This window comes from Myotis yumanensis, unplaced genomic scaffold (assembly GCF_028538775.1).
Source record: "Myotis yumanensis isolate MYYU_CA2020_CCGP unplaced genomic scaffold, mMyoYum1.0.hap1 SCAF_9, whole genome shotgun sequence".
Lineage (NCBI taxonomy): Eukaryota > Metazoa > Chordata > Mammalia > Chiroptera > Vespertilionidae > Myotis > Myotis yumanensis.
Window position 1 is genome coordinate 161,399 of NW_027223760.1, and position 23,438 is coordinate 184,836.

General features: G+C 45.9%; 1 protein-coding gene and 1 pseudogene across 3 annotated transcripts in view; both read left to right on the forward strand.

The window, feature by feature from the left end:
- Positions 1–23,438, forward strand: part of ESYT2 (extended synaptotagmin 2) — a 78,860-nt gene that overhangs the window by 22,340 nt on the left and 33,082 nt on the right. For all 3 annotated transcript variants that reach the window (XR_011472589.1, XM_070423551.1, XM_070423552.1), the window contains exons 2-7: positions 7,648–7,689; positions 8,719–8,853; positions 9,935–10,011; positions 11,538–11,610; positions 11,812–11,901; positions 20,579–20,634. Coding sequence is in view for 2 of the 3 variants with exons in the window: in XM_070423551.1 (XP_070279652.1) it covers positions 7,648–7,689; positions 8,719–8,853; positions 9,935–10,011; positions 11,538–11,610; positions 11,812–11,901; positions 20,579–20,634 (473 nt within the window). In the remaining variant the exon portion in view is untranslated. The remainder of the gene's footprint in view (positions 1–7,647; positions 7,690–8,718; positions 8,854–9,934; positions 10,012–11,537; positions 11,611–11,811; positions 11,902–20,578; positions 20,635–23,438) is intronic.
- LOC139016621 (ATP synthase subunit O, mitochondrial pseudogene) lies at positions 2,176–5,216 on the forward strand (annotated as a pseudogene).

The window sequence follows — 23,438 nt, forward strand, 5'->3', positions numbered from 1 at the left end:
CAGCATGGTTTAACAGGGGGGCCTTAGGGCCTCTGGGTCTGGCCCTCTTATTTCCCCTGTGACTGAACAGATTTATTTCCTGATCTATTAGATGAGCCGCTAATTGTTCAGAGGGTTGTTGTGAGGATGAAACAAGATATTGCATGTAGAGTTCCTGGCATACAGTTAATGTTCTGTCTTTGCATATTTAATTAATTTTTTTCTAAGCAAAACAACTTTGGTAATATCAACATATTAGAATCCCAAATATGCCTTTGTTCTTCTTAAAGATAAGATTTGAAAGATTTCTTGGGTAGTGTCAACTCTTAAATATAATCAAAACTTGAACAATCAAACTGATTACTTCTACTTTGTGGAGCCAATATAAATAAATATGAAAACTTGTTTTATAAGTGGACTTACAAGGGAGATTTAGTGGGGGGTCTTGTTTCTTTTTTTAGTTGAAAGATTAATATTTGAAACTAAGTGATAAGTGTTCATGCATTCCTATATGATTTAGAAAACATTTTCTATTACTCCTGTATATCCCAGTCTTTGTGATGTTTTTACTGTTTTAAATTCTGTTTTGTGGAACGTAAGCTGATGTTTGTGCATATATAGTAGCGAGAAGCCGATTTTAAACATAGTTGAAAAGAATTAAGATTTGGTAACAGATTTACTTTCTTCAATTTCCATATGCTCTTTCTTTGGCGCTTTAACTTATGTGAGTTGAAGGTCGACTAGGTTCCATTCCCTAACTTACATACTTGTCTCTTCTACCATGTCCTCTCCCTCCCCAAGGTAAACAGTTTTTTAAAGTTTTTGTTAATTTTTATTTTAAAAAATTACAAGCATGCTAGTGTATTAATACACACACACACACACACACACACACACACCCTCTTCCCCTCTTGTGAGATGAATGGTATAGCCAATTGTATATGGTTTTCTCCATCTTGTATTTTCACTTTAAAACAGGCCCTGGAAATTATCCCATAGCGTTATCCAAATAATCCTGAAAGTATGATGATGGAAGCCTTCCTCATTCCTTTCGCTGCTGGCAGTACTTTGTCGTGTGTGCGCGCATAACAGCTTGTTCAACCGGTCGGTCCACTGTTGGTGGCTGCTTGGTCATTCTGGCCTTTGCTATTACAAATGGCGCTGCACACACATCATTTCATATTTTTGCGAGTCTGTTTCTAGGATAAATTCTTAGAAATGGGATTGCTGGATCCCAGGGTGAATGCATATGGAATTTTGCTATTACTATTTACTTATCATAGCTCTTTCATGTGAAGGAGTGGGAATATTAAGTAAAACCAGTCTTTACATCCTTCTCTTAGTCTTGGATGAAATATTGGGTCTGATAACAGTGGTTTAATGTGAATTGCTATTATGTTTGCTGGGCTTTTTCAGCTATTTCAGAACTTGTACTATATTTAACCTCTAGAGTCTAGATAAATAGATCACTATTAAACACAAAATTTCCTACTTCTGGCTGTCACCAGAACCTCGTACAATTTAAGGCATGTCATCTGAGTTTCAGGCTTCGCTCTTTGATTGGCGTGTCCCTGTGAGAACGTGGTGGGCTCTGTAGACTGTCTGTCTCCACAGCCTTGCCACGGGCTCAGTAACAAAGTGGCCAAGAGCACGGGCACACAAGGCTGGCCTTCATCCCCATTCTGTCACTGAGCAGGTATCCTGTGAATTGCGGATACTGTTAGTTCCTATGTGTACATTGTGAGAATGAGTGAGCTCAGATAATGGATGCGACAGAACCTGCACATGCCTGTGGTACACTCAGAAAATGTCACTACTTTTAGTATTTCACACAGTGCAGTTGGGTGTGCAGACTCGTTGCCCTCGCTGGTCTTCCAGGAAGCTGATCTCTGGCCGTACAAGGAACAGGTCTTCAGTGTCAGCCTTCCCACGTCTTCTTCTGCCCCTTTTACACGAGAGGCTTTGAAGAGCTCAGCCTTACTGACCACCTGATGCCATGACTTTAACCTTCATGGTTCCTGGACCCTGTTGACAATCTAATGGTTTGGTCTCTAAGCTGGTTTGCACACACAGTTTCTGCATGTGGGTTCCCAGACAAGACCCAGTCTATGAGCCTTGCTTGGATTTGAAGTGGGTAGAAAATCTGGGTCAGTCAAAGCTTTCTCTGTGTGAGGCACAGCACTTAGCATACCGGTTATGGGCTTTCAGCGTGAACAAGAACCCAGTTCTTCAGAGAAACCAAGGCTGCTCTTCCAGTAGGGTATGACTGACACTGCCTAAGGAGATGACCCCCCAGCGTGTCCAGGCTCCCCTGACAGTGTCCAGTCCCCCTCCCCAGCAGTGTCCAGGCTCCCCTGGCAGTGTCTGGGCTCCCCCAGCAGGTGTGATGCTTCAGCACATCTGTAGTCAGCCGTTTGCCAGACTTGTTTTTTTTTTTTTTTCTTTTTTTTTCTTTTTTTTTCTTTTTATTTTTTTTTATTTTTCGCTAAAAGTATTACAAAGTGTATTACATAAGTGTCCTTTTTTCCCCCCCGCCCTTGACAGACCCCTGCCCTCCCTTACCCCCCAGTGTCTTATGTCCATTAGTTATGGTTATATGGATGCATACCAGTCCTTCGGTTGATCTCTTAATCCCCTCCCTCCTCCCCCCCAACCCTCCCTGGCCTTCCCACTGCAGTTTGACAATCAGTTTGAGGCAGCTCTGCCTCTGTATCTATTATTGTTCAAAAGTTTGTAATGGTCTTTATTATCCATGAATGAGTGAGATCATGTGGTATTTTTCCTTCATTGACTGGCTTATTTCACTTAGCATAATGCTCTCCAGTTCCATCCATGCTGTTGCAAATGGTAGGAGTTCCTTCTTTTTAACAGCAGCATAGTATTCCATCGTGTAGATGTACCACAGTTTTCTAATCCATTCATGTACTGATGGGCACTTAGGCTGTTTCCAGATCTTAGCTATGGTGAATTGTGCTGCTATGAACATCTGGGTGCATATATCCTTTCTGATTGGTGTTTCTGGTTTCTTGGGATATATTCCTAGAAGTGGGATCACAGGGTCAAATGGGAGTTCCATTTCCAATTTTTTGAGGAACCTCCATACTGCCTTCCATAGTGGCTGCACCAGTCTGCATTCCCACCAGCAGTGCACAAGTGTTCCTTTTTCTCCACATCCTCTCCAGCACTTGTCGTTTGTTGATTTGTTGATGATGGCCATTCTGACAGGTGTGAGATGGTACCTCATTGTTGTTTTGATTTGCATCTCTCGGATGATTAGTGACTTTGAGCATGTTTTCATATGTCTCTTGGCTTTCTGAATGTCCTCTTTTGAAAGGTGTCTATTTAGATCCTTGGCCCATTTTTTGATTGGATTGTTTATCTTCTTTTTGTTAAGTTGTATGAGTTCCCTATAAATTTTGGAGATTAAGCCCTTATCAGATATGACGTTGGCAAATATGTTTTCCCACGAGGTGGGTTTTCTTGTTGTTTTGTTGATGGTTTCTTTTGCTGTGCAGAAGCTTTTTATTTTGATGTAGTCCCATTTGTTCATTTTCTCTTTAGTTTCAACTGCCCTAGGAGCTGTATCAGTGAAGAAATTGTTTTGGCATATGTCTGAGATTTTGCTGCCTTTGTATTCTTCTAGAATTTTTATGGTTTCCTGTCGTACATTTAAGTCCTTTATCCATTTTGAGTTTATTCTTGTGTATGGTGTAAGTTGGTGCTCTAGTTTCATTTTCTTGCATATATCTGTCCAATTTTCCCAACACCATTTATTGAAGAGACTATCTTGGCTCCATTGTATGTTCATGCGTCCTTTGTCAAAAATTAATTGAGCATATTGGTTGGGGCTAATTTCTGGACTCTCTATTCTATTCCACTGATCTATATGTCTGTTCTTGTGCCAGTACCAGGCAGTTTTGAGAACAGTGGCTTTGTAATACAGCTTGATATCTGGCATTGAGATCCCACCTACTTTGTTTTTTCTCAGGATCGCTGCAGCTATTCGGGGTCTTTTTTTATTCCAGATGAATTTTTGGAGAGTTCGTTCTAGATCCTTGAAGAAGGCCATTGGTATTTTAATGGGAAGTGCGTTGAATGTATAGATTGCTTTGGGTAATATGGACATTTTAATGATGTTGATTCTACCAATCCAAGAACATGGTATGTTCTTCCATCTGTTTATGTCTTCCTCTATCTCTTTTTTCAACGTCCTATAGTTTTCTGAGTAGAGGTCTTTTACCTCTTTAGTTAAGTTTATTCCTAGGTATCTTAATTTTTGGGGTGCGATGGTAAATGGGATTGTTTTTATAATCTCTCTTTCTGAAAGTTCACTATTGGTATATAGAAATGCCTCGGATTTCTTGGGGTTAATTTTGTATCCTGCTACATTGCCAAATTCATGTATTAAGTCTAGTAGTTTTTTGATGGAGTCTCTAGGGTTCTGTATGTATAATATCATGTCATCTGCAAATAAGGACAGTTTTACTTCCTCTTTTCCAATTTGGATGCCTTTTATTTCTTCTTCTTGTCTAATTGCAATGGCTAATACTTCCAGGACTATGTTGAACAGGAGTGGAGAGAGTGGACATCCCTGTCTTGTTCCTGTTCTTAGGGGAAATGGTGTTAGTTTTTGTCCATTGAGTATGATGTTGGCTGTGGGCCTGTCATATATGGCTTTTATTATGTTGAGGTATGATCCTTCTATTCCCACCTTGCTGAGAGTTTTTATCAAAAATGGGTGTTGGCGTTTGCCAGACTTGTGAGACCACCTGTTCAGTCGTGTGCTATCAAAGGGCACTAGGGCACTCACTGCTCTTTCTTCTACTGCATCCAACAGAATAAACTAGAGCAAGTAGGAAAGGAATTGTTGAGAGCAGCACAAATCTTGAAGGAACCCAGAATGGCTGTCCAGCACAAATCTCTATATAAAGCGTTCCATTACAGTGAAAAGCCTGAATGACATGACCGCACCCTCCCGTCCAACCTGATCAGTTTGCTGGCTGAAAACGGTACCCCTTTTTAATGCGACGAGTGTCCCCGGGAGGAAGAAGCCTTGTTCTGAATTAAAAATGGTCCTGTAGAACTTCCTAAGCAAAAGCCAAATACTGAAATTGGAAGTTAAGATTGATCCGTCAATCATGGGTGGAGTGATTGTTCGTATTGGAGAGAAATATGTTGATGTGTCTGAAAAAACCAAGCTTCAGCAGCTGAACAAGGTTATGCAGGTGATTTTCTGAAAGTTTTGATTTTCTGTCAGTGAAAACTCTTAACTTTGGAGGAACAATAAAATGCTTCCTGATCATAACATTTAAAAAAACACACACGTATGGGGCCTGCAGGAGGCAGCTGATCCATGGTTCTCTCATCATTGATGTTTTTATCTCTTCCTCTCCCTTCCTCTCTGAAGTCAGTAAAAATATATTTAAACACACACACACACACACACACACACACAAAATCTTTTTTAAAAAAATGAAAGCCACTCTAAACATGCTTGGCCCTCTAGAGAAGGAGGAAGGAAATCCTTGTGCACAGAAAGTGCAGAGAAGCTGGGTCTCCCTGAGGCTTGGAGGATTCATAGCTGTTCCTACCAGTTAGCAGAGAGGAGCCGACCACTTACCCCTGCTCACCGGAGACTGTCCTGACGCTTGGGCACTGGGCACGGGGCTGTCCATCGCAGAGATGCTGGTATGGCCTGAGAGGCCTCTGGTGTCTGCTTCCGCTGAGCTGCAGACTGAGGAACAGCCATTGTTTTCACATGGTTTTTCAGTTGTTTATTGGGGATAAGGTAGACATGGACATATTCTGTTATTTAATAGTACTAGAGGCCTGGTGCACGAAATTTGAGCCTGGGCCGGGGGGCGTCCCTCAGCCCAGCCTGCACCCTCTCCAATCCTGGACCCCTCGGGGGATGTTTGACTGCCTCTCACAATCCAGGACCGCTGGCTCCTAACCGCTTGCCTGCCTGCCTCCCTGATCGCCCCTAACCACCTCTGCTTGCTCCCCTGCCTGCCTGATTGCCCCTAACTGCTCCCCTGCTGGCCTGATTGCCCCTAACCGCCTCTGCCTCGCCCCACACCCGGAACCCAGGATTCCCTCCCTCTGGCTGGCCACAGGCACCCAGGACCTGGGACGGCTTCACCCGGGCTGGCTGCAGCTGCAGGGGACCGTGGGCGAGCTGGCTGCACCTGCCCAGGACCACGGGCCCTCTTCTGGGCTGCAGGCGTAGGTGCTGGCTCCCGGGACCGCGGGGCGGGCGGCTTGTCCTTCTCCTGGGCCGCAGGCATAGGCACAGGCGCTGGCACCCGGGACCACGGGGTGGGCAGCTTGTCCCTCTCCCAGGCCACAGGTGCAGACGCAGCTGCTGGCGCCCGGGACCACAGGGCAGGCGGATTGTCCCTCTCCCGCCCGTAGGTGCAGACGCAGCCACTGGCGCCCGGGACCACAGGGCGGGCGGCTTGTCCCTCTCCCAGGTCGCAGGTGCAGACGCAGCCGCAGCCGCTGGTGTCCGGGACCGCAGGGCGGGCGGCTTGTCCCTCTCCCGGCTGCAGGTGGCTGGTCCCCATTCCTCTCTCCCCAGTGTTGAGTGTCTGAGCCGTGATGGCGTGAGGGCATGATGACCATTTGCATATTAGCTCTTTATTATATAGGATAGGATTTTCAGAGAAGAAAAGGATCTGAAAACAGGTAAAAGGAAGGCTTTCATGGCAGATTAAACTCATCTTTCTGTAATTCTATCAAAGGACTCTTGACATTTGGGATATTTCTTTACGAAGTAGAATAGCAGTTTATGTTTTCCGGAACTGATGTCATGGACTGCCTTTTGGGCCCTCTTGTCCAGTGGCCCTGTTCTCTGTACCTGTGGCAGAGGTGGTCAAACAGTATCTCCCTGTGATAATGTTTAGTGTGCAGTGACAGCGCCACAAACTACCCCGACACTGTGCTGAGGTTGTAGACTTGGGTTGACTTTTACAGTAGCGCCCAAACAGTAATTATAGTAATACTAGAGGCCCGGTGCACGAATTCGTGCACGGTTGTGGTTCCTAGGCCTGGCTGGCAATCAGAGCCAATCAGGGCTAGGTGGATCTGGGCCTGCTTCCCAAGGGGAGGGATGGGGTGTGGGAGGTTGGCCACCGGCCCTGAGGAGGGAGCCGCCCTCTGCGCCCCCCCCCCCCAAAGGGGCCACATCCACCGCCACCCACCCCCGGTTCCCCGTCCCAGCCTGGGGCCAAAGGGAGTGAGACGTGGGCAACAGCAGCATGCCTGTGGCTGGGTTGGACCAAAGGAAGGCAGAGGGAAGGTGGGGTTTTGAAGGTTTTGGTCTAGGTCTCTGGAACACGGGACAGTGCTGAGCCCCATGAGAAAGCGATCCTGTAGAAAGGGCTCCATTTGAAATGCTTGTTGGGATGGTCCAGGTACCCACGCACATTCCTCTGGACAGCAAGGCTGTGGGGAGGGCCTGGGGCATTTGCTGACATTCCACGCTTCTGCTTCAGGCTGTTCTTAGAATATAAATCAGAGTGCCCCACGGCCAGTGTCTCCTCCTAGGCCATTTTCTAGGCTTCAGGGCAGGGTGTTTAAAGAGGCTTTGTGTAAACAGCAGGCCTACAGTCAGAACATCCGTGGCCTACGTGACGAGTCAGTCACATCCCTGTGCTTTCCTCTTAGGTTCACTTCCCAGACACTGAAAGAGCAGAATGGCTAAATAAGGTAAGAGAGCAGTATCCCATACCAGCTGCAGTGGGACTGGGATGGGATGCACCCTCCATATTTGGGAGTTGGGAGAGTGACACTGTGTGAACTCCTTTGGATTTGGCTTCTGCTCCCAAAAGAGCTCAGTCATAAATGAGACGTTACTTTCCTTTTCTAAACAGTGAAAACAGACTTAGACGTGAGAAAAGTAATAAGCTATTCATAGTCGCATCTTGGTCTTCTGTCTTCTTTCCCCATCGTCCATCCACTGCTCAGGTCTATTTTATGATAGTCGTATGCAAAAATGTTGGAAACATTATTATGAAGAATGAATAACTCCCAAGAATTCTAGTAATAGATAATTATCTAATTTTTTTTATAAAGCTTCTGTTTTTACATCAGTCTAGTTTGAAGTGGATCTCTGTCCCCTCACATTTTTTTAAAATATATTTTTATTTATTTCAGAGAGGACGGGAGAGGAAGAGAGAGATAGAAACATCAGTGATGAGAGGGAACTATTGATTGGCTGCCTCCTGCAGGTTGGACTAAGCTGCAACCCAGGCATGTGCCCCAACCAGCATTGAACCTGAGACCCTTTGGTCTGCAGGTCAATGCTCTATCTACTGAGCCAAACCGGCTAGGGCACCCCTCACACTTTATGTAATATCCTCAGAGCTGTGCAGGCAGGGACCACCTTGTAGCACGGGAAGGTAGTCCATCACTGAGGAAAACTCATTCATGTTTATTAAAATCTCTACAGTTTTAGCAGTTTATTTAGCAATGAGTTGAGACCACAGGATTTTCTGATTTTTTAAGCAATCATTAAATGTGCTGAGAATAACTAATTCCTGCAATATATGGTTAATTAGTAGTTTATTGTTGTGATACATTTTAAAATTTAAAATTGTATTGATTTTTGCATAATAAAAAGGCCCTCCCTTTAATTTTTAGAAATTCTGATAAGCTGAAGGGGCATAATTTTTACCATGACTTAAGTGCAATGTGTATTAAAATGTTTTGTCTTACATGAGTTCTTTTTCCTTTCAGACTGTAAAACATATGTGGCCTTTCATTTGCCAATTTATAGAGAAGTTGTTTCGAGAAACCATAGAGCCAGCTGTGCGGGGAGCAAACACCCACCTTAGCACCTTTAGTTTCACGAGAGTCGACGTGGGTCAGCAGGTCAGTTTCTTCTTAAGTATCCTTACATGTGTGCTCAGTCAGATTGCTGTGGAAATTAAAAAGACATGTTAAACTACTCCCTGTTATTTCCCTGGATGGTCTTGGGGCGGGTTGTGCAGCTACTCCAGGTTCTGCCTCTCATGTGGTGCCCTCGCCTGGTCTGTCAGGGGTCCTCACCTGCCCTCACCTGTCCAAGGCGGCCTTTTGGCCAATTCAGGTTCCCTGGGGGGACTTCCCTTAGTTCCAGCATGTCTTTCTCCCCACACTCTTCTGTCAGAATTACCTTTGCACAGTTTTCAACAATCTGTTCTGTTGGAAAGGAGTTTGACATGTGAACTCACACTGAAGGTTCAGAAGTTGACAACAGGCATGAGGTATTTACCCTCAAGTTGTTTAAAACAAGTAAAGACTCCAGTGCCAGTCTTGTAGGCATCACCTTAGTCACACAGGTGAAGGGATAGATAGGCGTTGTTACTGGAATAATGTTACAGGCATACATCACTATATTGCTCTTTGCTTTATTGCACTTTGCAGATAGTGTGAGTTTTTTTTATAAATTGAAGGTTTGTGTCAACCCTAAGTCAAGCAAGTCCATCGGCACCAATGACAGCATGTTCTTAAGCAAAAAGTATTTTTGAATTAAGGTATATACATTGTTTTGTTTTGTTAATCCTCACCTGAGGGTATTTTTTCCATTGTTTTTCAGAGACAGTGGAGGGGGGGTGGTGAGAAACTTCTATATGAGAGAGACACATATAGAACTCCCAAACTCGCCCCGACAGGGGTGGGGAGTGAACCCACAACCCAGGTACGTGCTCTGGACAGGTATTCGAACCTGCGACCACATTCCTCATGTCTGTGGTTTCACGGTAACCTTGTCTGCATTTGAGGAACAGGTGAAATAACTCGCTGATAGCGAACGGATTGGTACACCACGAGGGCAGAGTTGTGATTCCCATAGCCTGTGCCAGAGCGTGTCTCCTCATCTCAGTGCCGCCTGGTTGTTTTGCCATTTGGTTGTTGTGTTGTTGTTTGTGTTTTTACCGTCCCTGCATTGAAAATAAGCCACTTCTCGCTCCAGCCCCTCAGGATCAATGGTGTCAAGGTATACACTGAAAATGTGGACAAAAGACAAATTATTTTGGACCTTCAGATTAGGTAAGTTTTCATTTGTGTCCTAATTGTGTCCTAGTTAATGGCATACAGCGTCACGTAGCTATTCCCGTAGGTGAATATTCCTGATGTCGGTGGGTTTGACTGAAATCTTGATGAAGACCCAGATGTTGTGCTCAGGCGCTTAGACACTCTGTGCACTGCTCAGCGGGCCTCCGGCAGACGCTCTCAGGCAGGGCAAGACCTCCTGCATCTGGAGCCCAGGGTTGGGGGTCAGTTCATACAGATTCCACCCAAAAGGTAGCTGCCATTTCACAGTTGTTTTAAAAACAAATGCAAGCCCTGGACAGTGTGTTCAGTGGTTAGAGCATTGGCCTGCGCCAGAAGGGTCACGGGTTCGATTCCCAGTCAAGGGCATGTACCTGGGTTGCAGATTTGATCCCCAGCCCTGGTCAGGGCATGTGTGGGAGGCAACCAATCAATGTGTCTTTTTCACATCCATGTTTCTCTCTCTCTTTCTCTCTCTCCCTCCCTTCCACTCTCTTTAAAAGTCAGTGGGAAAAATAGCCTCAGGTGAGGACTAAGAAAAAACAGCAACAACAAAAAACACAGATGCAAGTCTTACATTCCACATCACACTCATTCATGTTTTTCATATTAATGACTGAAATGTCTTTTTTTTAAAGTATTTTTTTTATTTCAGAGAGGAAGGGAGAGAAAAAGAGAGATAGATACATCAATGATGAGAGCGAAACATTGATTGGCTGCCTCCTGCATGCCCCTCACTGGGGATCCAGCCTGCAACCTGGGCATGTGCTCTGACCAGAAATCGAACCCATGACCTGGAGGTTCATAGGTCAACACTTAACCAATGAGCCACGCTGTCCAGGCTGAAATGTTTTAATCAGTGAGAAAAATGATGCCTCAAACAGATACGGTTTTATACGTTTCTAATCTTTTTATCCTCACCCGAGGATATTTTCCATTGATTTTTTAGGGAGAGTGGAAGGGAGAGGGAAAGACAGGGAGAAACATTGATGTGTTTAGAGAAACACATCAATTGGTTGCCCCCTGCACGAGCCCCAAATAGGGTCCAGGCTGGGGAGGAGCCGGCAACCAAGGTACATGCCCTTGACTGGAATTGAACCCGGGACCCTTTGGTCTATAGGCCGACGCTCTGTCCACTGAGCCAAACCGGCTAGGGCTACGTTTCTAATCTTCACGTCAAAGTCCATGAGCTCTGTTAGTTCTCTCGGGACTGGGGAGCAGATAATCTTCACTTTATTGTTTTAAACAAACATAGGTGTTTATAAAGCAAATGAAAACTACATTCCATCAAGGTGCTGCTCTGGCCTGCACGTTGGAAGGGATATTTGTAGCAAACCCTTAGTCTGCAGGAGGCCTCCCAGGAGCGGTGTGTCTGCTGCCCGGCAGGGAAGCGGCCATGCCACGGTGCAGCTGTGCCTGCAGCCTGTGCTGATCACTTTACTGTTTATTATTTTAGTCAGATTATATGCCTTGCAGGTCTGTGGTGATGAGGAGAATGTAATACAGAACTTTTTCTTTGCTAGTTTTGTAGGAAATTGTGAGATTGATTTGGAGATCAAGCGATATTTTTGTAGAGCTGGTGTGCAAAGTATACAGGTAAGGTTTTTTTTATTTCAGTCTTCTAAAATTTTCCATGCTCTCTTTGAAAAGAAAGTGGCGAAGCTTTTATTAACCGAGAATTTCTTTGAAGTTAAGTATTTTTCTGCAGGTCCTACCTGGTGCAGCACTGGGCCACCTGCGTCTCCATCCTGCATCAGTGACTGGCTGTTACATGTCTTGGTTTCCGTTTGCACTTAGATTCATGGCACAATGCGAGTGATCCTGGAACCGCTGATTGGAGACATGCCCTTAGTGGGAGCCTTGTCTATCTTCTTCCTGAGGAAGCCAGTAAGTTGATGTTTATTTTGTGTCTGTCTTCCTTCTCACTGACAAGCACATGATCATATTGGAGATATACACAGTGAAGGAGCAGTCCCCTCCTTAGCTCACTTCTTCCCTCTGATGCGTGAGTCCTGTAAGTTCCTACCACTTTATGCCCTAGCGGAGGTTTCGTCTCTTCCCATAGACAACTCCTTTTCCTGACTATAAAAAGAATATGTTTGTTACAAAAATTTGAAAATAATAGACTGGTGTTTTTAGTGTGGGTTTGTAATTAACACTGTCAATGAGTATGATTTGTAGGTGTTTGCTCATTGACGCCTCATTCTCTATAGTGAATACCACATAGTTTCCATTTACTGACCAGGAATTGAGTCTAATCTTTCCAAGACCCCAAACCAGTAAGTCCGGGAGCCTGCACCCAGCCGAGCCTGCCGACAGGCTGCTCTCACCATCCTCACTGCTGCCACAGGCAGAGCTGCCGTCACACTTGACACTGCCTGGCCCAGAGCCTGCTTATGAACTGCAGTTAGTGCATGAGGGGTTAAAGTCATAGAGTCTACTTTTTTTTTTTTAAGAATTGTCTCAGGTGTTTTGTTTTACTTTTAATATATTTTTATTGATTTAGAGAGGAAGGGAGAGGGAAAGAGGGTTGGAAACATCAATGATGAGAGAGAAGCATTGATCGGCTGCCTCCTGCACATCCCCCACTGGGGACCGAGCCCGCAACCCAGGCATGTGCCCTTGACCAGAATTGAACCCGGGACCTTTCAGTCTGCAGGCCAATGCTCTATCCACTGAGCCAAACCAGCTTCAGGCATAAAGATTCTTTTTACTGAACTATTTTCTAACACTTGGATAAACCATAATAAATGTTATCACTTCACATGGTTAGATTTGTATCTTAATCCATTTTTTTGTTATAAGTAGTTAATACCTATTATTAGCCACAAAAATAAGACAACAAAAATATCATTCCTATCTAGGCTCCTCCTCACCTCAGCTCCTCCTCCTCCTCATGGGGCTCCTCCCTTCACTGAGGCTCCTCCTCACTGAGGCTCCTCCCCTTCACTGAGGCTCCTCCTTTCACTGAGGCTCCTCCTCACTGAGGCTCCTCCCCTTCACTGAGGCCCCCTCCCCTCACAGAGGCTCCTCCTTTCACTGAGGCTCCTCCCTGTCATGGAGGCCCCTCCCCTCCTGGAGACTCCTGCCCTTCACTGAGACTCCTCCTTTCACTGAGGCTCTTCCTCCTTGCTGGGCTCCTCCCTTCACTGAGGCTCCTCCCCTTCACTGAGGCTTCTTCCCGACACAGAAGCTCCTCCCCTAATGGAGGCTCCTCCCCTTCAGTGAGCGTCCTCCCTCTCCTGGTGGCTCCTCACCTACATGGCTCCTCCACATGGGTCCACAGCCTCCGAAAGACATTCGACTTAGCTCTGTCTTCAGTAGGCTTTGCTCACCGCTAGGGCTTCTTCCCAAGGTGCAAACTGACCACAGAGGGTAGTCTCTCGGCAGACAATTATTGTGGTCTAGGTGGGGTCTCTGTCCTCCTTTCCTGGCACTGCCCCATAAGGATCCAAGTTCCAACCACAGGAGCACTGTAATCGGGGGAGAGTACAACCCCTTCCCCCCTCACCACCTCCCTCCCCTGTCCTTCTCCAGAACGCTGCCCTCTGCCCTGGGCTGACCCTTTCCAGTACAAAGGTGGTCAGTGTCCTCCTCACGCCCACACAGTCCTGTGCAGGTAGTGCACTGCTTGTGAACTGTTGGAAGACACAGCCATGTCTGTCTCCACGCAGCTCAGTAAGCGTCTGATGGATGAATTGATCTGTTTCTCAAATAGCTCTTCACAAATGCCGTTCTGTTACCTTAGATGAGCTCTTTCACAGGCACCATTGCTATCATGTATTGTTTAAAATGGGAATCTTTATTGTATAATTTGATGCAAATAACTTAATACAAATTATTGTTGGGTTTATCTAGACAAATTATAAGTGGTACTTTTTTTGTATAAAAACACAAGAAGAATTAAGTATCTTCACATTCTATTTCCACTAACATCATTATTCTCACTTGCCTTCTATTGCTTAAATAATGGGCTTATTTTGAATGTATTGTAATGACTATAGTCCCCCCTTATCCACAGATTTACTCTCTGTGGTTTCAATTACCTGTGGTCAACCTTGGTCTGAAAATAATTAAATGGAAAATTCCAAAAATAAACAAGTCATAAGTTTTAAATTGCATGCCATTCTGAGCAGAGTGATAAAATCTCATGCTGGCCTGCTTCGTCCCACCTGGGACATGAGTCATCTTTTGTCCAGGTCTCCAGGCTGCATAGCTCCCCACCCGTTAGTCACCTGGTAACCGTCTCAGTGATCAGATCAGCTGTCATAGTGCCTGTATTCAAGTAATTATTGTTGTTTACCTCTTACTGTGCCTAATTTATAAATTAAACTGTATCATAGGTATGTATTTTTTTAATCATCACCTGAAGGCATTCTTAGAGGAAGGGAGAGAGAGAAAAAAAATTGATGTGAGAGAGAAACTTTGATTTGTTGCCTCCTCGACTGGGAATTGAGCCCACAGTCCAGGTACATGCCCTTACCAGAAATAGAACCTGCAACCTGTATTTACATACAGGAAAAAAACATAATATTTACAGGGTTCAAAACTGGCAACCTTTGGGCGCACGGTACAATGCACCAACCAGCTGAGCCACCTGGCCGAGAAAACATAGTGTATATACAGGGGTCAGTGGTAGCCATACTTTTAGGCATCCATTGGGGGTCTTGGAACGTAGTCTCCTCAGATTAGGGGGAATATACACAGAACATGGTGAAATTCAAAAGCTACTAAGGAACTTTTGTGTTAAATTTTAACTTATTAAAATTTTGAGAAATGAAATCCATAAAAGATTTTATATCCATGTTTTTTTCACATACAAATTGTATAAAAGCCAGTGTATTTAAGGAACTTTCATTAATAAGTATAAAATAAAACACCTAATCTTTAGCAAATTGCTGAGTATTTTTAATTTACAAGGAATTTTTAACAATTTAATAAAGGGCTCCCTTTTTTTTTTAAATTTCAGAATCCAAATCTTTAAATCTCCCTCAAAACTTAGTAATACTCTTCCTTAGTGTGGATATTCTAGGTGTGTTTACCTTAAAAATAACATCATAGTATTAACTTCCAAGCGAAATTCTAATGCTGAGAGAAGGAAGAGGCTGTGAAAAGTCAAGTTACTCATTTATAATAATAAAAGCATAATATGCTGGTTAGACCAGACAGCCGAACGACCTTCTGGATGTCCTTCTGGACGAAGCCACCATAGTGGGGCTGAGGCAGAAATGGTTAGGGGCAATCAGGCAGGCAGGTGAGCAGTTAGGGGTGATCAGGCAGGCAGGCGAGTGGTTAGGGGTGATCAGGCAGGCAGACAAGTGGTTAGGGGTGATCAGGCAGGCAGGCAGAGTGGTTAGGGGTGATCAGGCAGGCATACAAGTGGTTAGGGGTGATCAGACAGGCAGGCGAGTGGTTAGGGGTGATCAGGCAGGCAGGCAAGTGGTTAGGGGCGATCAGGCAGCCAGCGGTCCCGGATTGGGAGAGGGATGTCTAACTGCCGGTTTAGGCCCAATCCCGAAGGGGTCCCGGATTGCGAGAGGGTGCAGGCCGTGCTGAGGGACACACACCCCCTGCATGAATTTCGTGCACAGGGCCTCTCGTTTCCTTATATGGTGAGTAAAGTCACCACACATACTTTGGAGAGAGGGAGTGTATTTTCAGTTACTTTCAGCTGGAAAATATGGGAATAGAATTCACTGCCTGCTGCCAAGTAATTCTTCTCACCAGGGGCAGTCCAGCCGGAGAGATTTGGGTTTCTGATTATCGAGATGATTTAGACTCGCAGTGTCAGAGAACCTTACGACGCCTTTGCACATCTTCATGCTTGTTGGTTTCTTTGGACTAGTTTGGATAATGTGTTGCTTGTTCCAGAAAACTAAACAAAACCATGAGGTGCTGAGCTGTGGAGCACAGCTGTCTGATGGGGCAGCCAGCGCAGCCTTCATTCAACCTGGTTTTCCTCTCCTGGTTCTTTCGTTTCCCACTTTGTGCTTTGAACTACTGACTTCATTCCTCTAAGCCTCAGTTTCCCCATTTGTAACAAGGGGATTACAGTAATACCTGTGTCACAAGGTTACATGTGAAGATTAAATGAATGTCAATGGATGTAAAACATGTAATACAGTGCCTGGCACATACAAGTTCTTGGATTTTTAAGAAATCACACACATTCCTACATGTAGGTTTAGCATTCTGGTGGGGTCCTGGCATCAGAGATCAAGTACTGGTAAGCACACGCGCTTGAGTGAAGGTTCTGGTAGGAGCCAGAACAAGCCAATGTCTACCCCTGCGCGGATCCGTGGACCTGGTGGCCACTCTCTCCTGCCATCAGGACCGTTGTTGGAATGGCCCGGGCATGCTCGTAGGGTGTTAGGATCCTCAGGTCTGTGGCCCGTCTCAGGAGGACTGATCAGACTAGAGTGAGTCCAGAACGTGTCCAGGAGACGGTTCGTGTGCTCTGAGTGTGTTGACCCTCAGGGGGCTCCCAGCCAGCAGAGGGTGGGCCTCCCATGTTTGAACCAGAGGTTCCTTTCTTCATCTGCAAGATGAAAGTGACATCATTCTTTCAGAGTGAGTGGGAGAAGAAGTTGAGTCCCATTAGCTGGACTCCAGCAGTTGAGGTGCCTTAAGCAAAAGAGGGGCTTTATTTCACAAGGTAGCCTGTATTGGGTCTCAGGAAGCCTCTGCAGGGGCTGCAGGTGAGGGAGCCGTATGACATCTCCCCACCCATATTCCACCTTCGCTCTGGTCTCTCCCTCTGAGGCCAGCGGCCTCTGGTCTCCAGTCCACATGCCAGTCATGACTGCCAGCGTTCCCAAGAGGCAGTGAGTCTTCCCACCTCTTTCCCTCCGTCCTTCTCTGCTGAGCAGGTCAGACACGGGCCCTAGACCGATGGGAGTGGGAAGATTGCAGTTGGAAGCCAACCCTACAACCCTGGGGAGGAGGCAGCAGTGAGGTGGAGGGCAGGCCAGGCAGACAGGCCCCTGGGAATCCCCAGGCCAAGAGGGTCCTACCCACCCCTCACACTAGGTCCTGGGAGCATTGGCAATGTGGGTCTGCCAGGTGTCTGAGCTTCTGGGTCTGTGGTGCTGACAGCTCTCATGATGTGGACAGTGTGGGTCTGCCAGGTATCTGAGCTTCTGGGTCTGTGGTGCTGACAGCTCTCACGATGTGAACAGTCTGGCCCCATCCAGTCGGGGGGGATGGGACCTCCACGTTGTCCTGCCTGTGTTGGCTCTCAGGCTGGTGTCTCTCAGCGACTCTGCCCTCCTCATGCCGTGTCTGTGGTGGGGCATGTGCAGGTGGGTTTGCACATGTTGGTCCAGCAACACGGGACCTCTGGCGGGCAGGGCCTGCGATGGTGTCCTAGCCTCCCCCAGGCACACATATGTCTTCTCTTTCCCTGTCCCCCAGCTGCAGGGGGCCTTACCTGTGTGTCCCTCCCCTGTGGCTTCTGCGTCTTACAGTGGAAAGTGGGTGCTGTCTTTCCAGCAGCGGCTGCTCCCGCCCCGCCTTACCCCTGCAGCGAGTGTCGTCCGGGCCCCCGGCTCTGCAGCCAGCACACTCTGTCGCTCCGCGTGCTGGCACATGCCCTCTGTCTGGATCTCAGAGGGTTACACTATCTTACCCACACTTTGCCTTTAGCAGTTAAGATCTAACTGGAATAGTCCACCTGCCGGTGGGGCTGTGGGGCCCGGTCTTCCCCTCAAGCTGCCTGTGAGGAAGGGTTTCAGGCTGGCTGGCACTGCCACCTCAGCTCCTGTACATTGAAGAGGGATGCTCTTTCTGGTTTTCTGTATCCCAGGTGGAAGCTGCAAGTCCTGGGAGCTTTAAAACATAAGGAAAATATTCTTGACCTTTACCACTAGCCAAAACCCACTAATTCAAAAACACTGGAGCAGGGCGGGAGCCACAGTCTGTATTTTTAAGGGACTTCCCAGGTGATTCATAGTCTGTACCGCAGAAATAATTCACGTAGGACGCCTGGTGTACAGTAAGTGCTGAAATAAACAGTTGCTATTGTCGAACTGCGTCCATAGGTTCAGGAGATGGGAGAGCAGAGGGGCGGCGTGTCTGTTCATGAAGCTCGCACATGGTCGTCCTGTTGCAGGTGAAGCGTGGCCGCTCACTGCTTGTTCTGTGTCTCGAGGAAGGCCCGCAGCAGCCCTTGGCGGTTTCCTCCCTTGGAAACACGACTCCCTGGCTCTTCAGTTTCCCAAAACAGTTCTGAGTCATCCAGGCACAGGGGGGCGAGGCACTAATTTTAGTTGCTTGTCCCTCCTTGTGGGTTCCTCCTGTGTCCCTGTGTGGACTCTCCAGCCTCAGCTCTCAGACCTCTCACACTGGATCCCACACGCACTCACACTCATTCTCGCTCCCTCACACTTGTCCTTACACACTCACTCGTCCTCACTCACTGCTCCCTGCTTTATCCTCTCTGGGCCCTCCTGTCCCCAGCTCCCCCTTGCTCAGGGGCATGTCAGCTCCCTCTTCAGGGCCTTGGACAGGGGCCTTCTGTCCGCATGCAAATCTCTCTTCTCAAACCCGCTGAGTCCTGTTCCTCCACGAATCCTGCACTGCCTCTCTGGTGCTTTGTTTTTCTGAACTCGGGTAGCATTTACACAGGCGCATCTCATCATTTTGACAAGGTTCATGGGATTCGGCCCTGTGTGGCCTGAGGAGTTAATCTCTCGGTACAGTCCTGCCAGGTGACCTGCCCTTGACAGGGCCTCTCGTTAGCCGTCAGCTGTTAGCCGAGGAGGGTTTCCTTAGCTTCCTGGTTCTACGTGGTGCCCTGGGCCTGGAATGGCTGTTCCTCAAATCCCTGGTCCTCTTAGTGGGAAAGGTCTGTGGTGATGATGAGGGTGGGGGCAGGGTGCTTACTCCTCTTGCGTTGTTTTGCTTCTGGGCCTCCGGGTGGGGATGAGGGGAGCATGATCTTTACTGCTATTAGCCTTGCAAGTTTACATCTTGTTTCTCTTCTGCTGAAAAATCTCAGTCTTTCAGGACTTTTAAAACTAGTTGCTTTTTAGTTTGGTCTTTTTAAGAGAACCTGGACCCCTCTAGTTCATGCTTATTTAAAACCACTTCCCAAAGGGATTGGAGCCAGAATGCGATACTCCAGCTATATGGGTAATGAGATCATGCAATTTCACTCAGCTTTCCTCCACAAATATAAAACACAAGTAAGTGCAGTATCCATTTTGATAGGAAAAGCTGTGTTTCTAATCAATAGTTTTTACCCATCCCCATCCACCTAATGGAATCATAGCCAACTGTGTAGGAATTATTGTAAGATAAATATCCACTAGAAAAATGAGCAAAAACCCCCCAAATGTTGAATGAATGGAACATGCTCCACTAATATCAGGAAAATGCAATTTGAAACAGTGATAAAGTACCATTTTTTAACGGCCAAATGGATTGATTCTTTTTTAAAAAATATATTTTATTGATTTTTTTACAGAGAGGAAGGGAGAGGGATAGAGAGTTAGAAACATCGATGAGAGAGAAACATCAATCAGCTGCCTCCTGCACACTCCCTACCCGCAACCAAGGTACATGCCCTTGACCAGAATTGAACCTGGGACCCTTCAGTCCACAGGCTGACACTCTATCCACTGAGCCAAACTGGTTAGGGCTGGATTGATTCTTAATATCTCTTTTTGTTGAGGTTATGAAGAAGAAACATTTTCATACACTTCTGGTGGGAATATAAGTAGGGATAGCCTTTCTTTATGGTAATTAGGTGGCACTATCAAATAACAAAGTGAATATGTATCTTTGACCAGGACATCTACTTTTTTAAAAAATATATTTTATTGATTTTTTACAGAAAGGAAGGGAGAGGGATAGAGAGTTAGAAACATCGATGAGAGAAACATCGATCAGCTGCCTCGTGCACACTCCCTACTGGGTATGTGCCCGCAACCAGGGTACCTGCCCTTGACGGGAATCGAACCTGGGACCCTTGAGTCTGCAATCCGACGTTCTATCCACGGAGCCAAACCGGTTAGGGCTGGATGTTTACTTTTTAAATGCCAGTTTGCATGCACAAATCAGAACATGATGTAAAAAAATATTCACTGAATATCCTAAGTGCCCATCCATAGGACGGTAGATGTATAAATTATTATATGATTTTATTGGAGAAAACTGTGACATCAAAAAGTAAAACAACAGGCAGCTCTCCATGTACCCACAGGGCACAATGGCCTTGATGGTTTACAAAGTGAAAAGCAAGGTGCAGAACAGTGTAAAGAAACAAATCTCTGCCCTCGCTGGTTTGGCTCAGTGGATAGAACGTTGGCCTGGGGACTAAAGGTCCTGGGTTCGATTCCAGTCAAGGGCACATGCCCGAGTTGTGGGCTCGATCCCCAATGCGGGCGTGCAGGAGGCAGCCGATTATGATTCTCATCATTGATGTTTCAATCTCTCTCTCCCTCTCCCTTCGCTGAAATCAATAAAAATATATTTTTTAAAAAGAAAGAAATCTCTGTGATTTGGTTTGATTTGATAATTGGAAATAACTTGGATAACATTTTTTTGCCCTGCTTTTAAACAGCTTTTAGAAATCAACTGGACAGGACTGACTAACCTTCTGGATATCCCGGGACTGAAGTAAGTATGATGCCATGTGCTGTGTCAGCTTGCTGATGGCGAGACATGCCTCTGGGCTCAAATGCGCTGATGCAGAGGGTCGTAGGACTTCAGACTACATCACTCACCCTTCCGTTCACCTTTTGTTCATCACAAAGCTGCCTTTCAGTATAAGTGTTTCAGAGTAGTGGCAGCCTTCTAATATCCCACAAATTAATGTTTAAATTTGGTTTTTCTTTTCCCAGAAAAATAAAGACAACTTAAAAAGCGAATGAATGTTTCAAAACTAGCCCTTTCTGAGTTCTTTCAAGCTGTGGCCACGCCTCCTTGGGGTTGGATGTCAGTCCTGGGCCTGGGAGCCAAGAGGGAGGGAAAGCCTATGTTCCTGCATCATCCCTGGGAGTCCCTCCACTCACTGGTAGCCATGCAGGGTCTCAGCGGGAGACTTGCCACGTGAGCACGGAGTCCGTCAGCCTCGCGTCCCTCCTGGGAGAGGTTCTGCTTGGGTCACAGTCCATCCGTCTTACCTGGTGGGAGCTGACTGGCCATAGGACGTGGCCAGTGTGCAGCCCGACCTCAGCTGGGAACTGTGGCACCTACTGTGATCTCAGCCAGCCATCCTGTCTGTACTGACAGATCTCTGCCAAGCTGGATGGGCTGCAATTAGAGCCTCCAAACCTGCTTCTGCTGGCTTTACTAAGGGGGCACCATCAGGAGGTTAAAAGTGCCTTTCTGACATGTTAGAGTGGCCCCATGGTCCTCAGGTGAGCGCTCTCATCACTGCCCTGGACACCCACCTGCCATGAGTGCTGCACTATTGCCCACTGAGTGGTGGTGGTGTTTCTGCTGCCCAGTGGGTGCTCTTATAGGTACAGTTACTTTACGTCTGAGAAGTGGGATTCTCTTAGCACCTAGCAGGCCCAGAGGTGGCTTCTGTCACAGGGACACTCACTTGTGTAGGTTGCAGAGGCATGCACATGCACGTTACCTGATTCTCACATTTACCCCAAAGAGTAGGCAAGAAACATACTAAAAGTGTGTTTGTTTCTTTAGCCTCCACAATTTTATTCAAATCCCTGAGTTCTCTGTGCAGTGTATATAGTATTTCAAAATTATTACAGTATTGAACCTCTAAATGCAGTGTGAAAAACCTGTAAATTTCTTTACTGCCCTGGGAACTGTGCATCTACTTATATAAAAACCCTGGGTGTAACATCAGGGCCAGAAGCGAGACCAACTGGAAGGAAGTCAGTCCTGCAGGGGTCGTCTTGGAAACGGCTGAGCCCTCCCCCAGCTGTTTCCTGGAGGGCGAGGTTTCAGGCAGGAACCCGCCCTCGGAGCGGAGTGTGGAAGTGAAATGATTTTTAATGGATCTATTATTGAAGCTACCTTTGGAAATACTATATCTATAGATAAGTGGTTCTCAACCTTGGCTGCACACCACATTAAGAGTGAAAACACTCTTTGAAATTCTGTTTCTTTTTTTTAAAATATATTTTATTGATTTTTTACAGAGAGGAAGGGAGAGGGAAAGAGAGTTAGAAACATCAATGGGAGAGAAACATCGATCAGCTGCCTCCTGCACACCTCCCACTGGGGATGTGCCCGCAACCAAGATACATGCCCTTGGCCGGAATCGAACCTGGGACCTTTCAGTCCGCAGGCTGACGCTCTATCCACTGAGCCAAACCGGTTAGGGCCGGAAATTCTGTTTCTTTGTTACTAATGTTGTGGTCCCAACCCATAACAAAGAAACAATTTCCGGAGGATGGGGCCCAGGAATCAGGATTTTAAAAAGATTCCCAGGTGATTCTAATGTGCAGCCAAGGGTAAGAACCACTGCTGTAGATAATATTAAAAATATATCTAAATGTGCAATTCTTTGTCCCAAAAATGAGCATGTTCAAAAATTAAATGAAGAAAATTTGGATATACTCGATGGCGATTTTCACACATATTTGAGTGATGATTCCATTGATTCCACAGATGATGCTGAAAAGGAAAATTTTCCCATCGAATTTCTTAATAGTATTACTCCTTTGGGAATGCTGTGTCATAAATTAAAATTGAAAGTGGGTGCAATCATCATGCTATTGAAAAATCTCAATAGTAAATGGGGTCTTTGTAATGGTACCAGATTTATTATCAAAAGATTACGACCTAACATTATCGAAGCTGAAGTACTAACAGGATCTGCAGAGGGAGAGGTTGTTCTGATTCCAAGAATTAATTTGTCCCCATCTGACACTCGCCTCCCATTTAAATTGATTCAACGACGGTTTCCCGTAATGCCAGCATTTGTGATGACTATTAATAAATCACAAGGACAAACTCTAGACCAGGGGTGGGCAAACTTTTTGACTCGAGGGCCACAATGGGTTCTTAAACTGGACCGGAGGGCCGGAACAAAAGCATGGATGGAGTGTTTGAGTGAACTAATATAAATTCAAAGTAAACATCATTACATAAAAGGGTACGGGTTTTTTTTTTTAGTTTTATTCATTTCAAACTGGCCCGATCCGGCCCACGGGCTGTAGTTTGCCCACGGCTGCTCTAGACAAAGTAGGCATATTCCTACCTGAACCTATTTTCGCACATGGTCAGTTATATGTTACTTTCTCTTGAGTTTGAAGAGCATGTGATGTTATAGTTAAAGTTCTAAATACTTCATCACAAGGGAAATTAGTCAAGCACTCTAAAAGTGTTTTTCACTCTTAATGTGGTGTGCAGGGAGATAGTAGAATAAGTTTAATCACTTTATCAGTCATTGTTTGCATCACTGTTGTTTTTATATCATGTTTTTTTCATATCATGTTTTTGTCGTT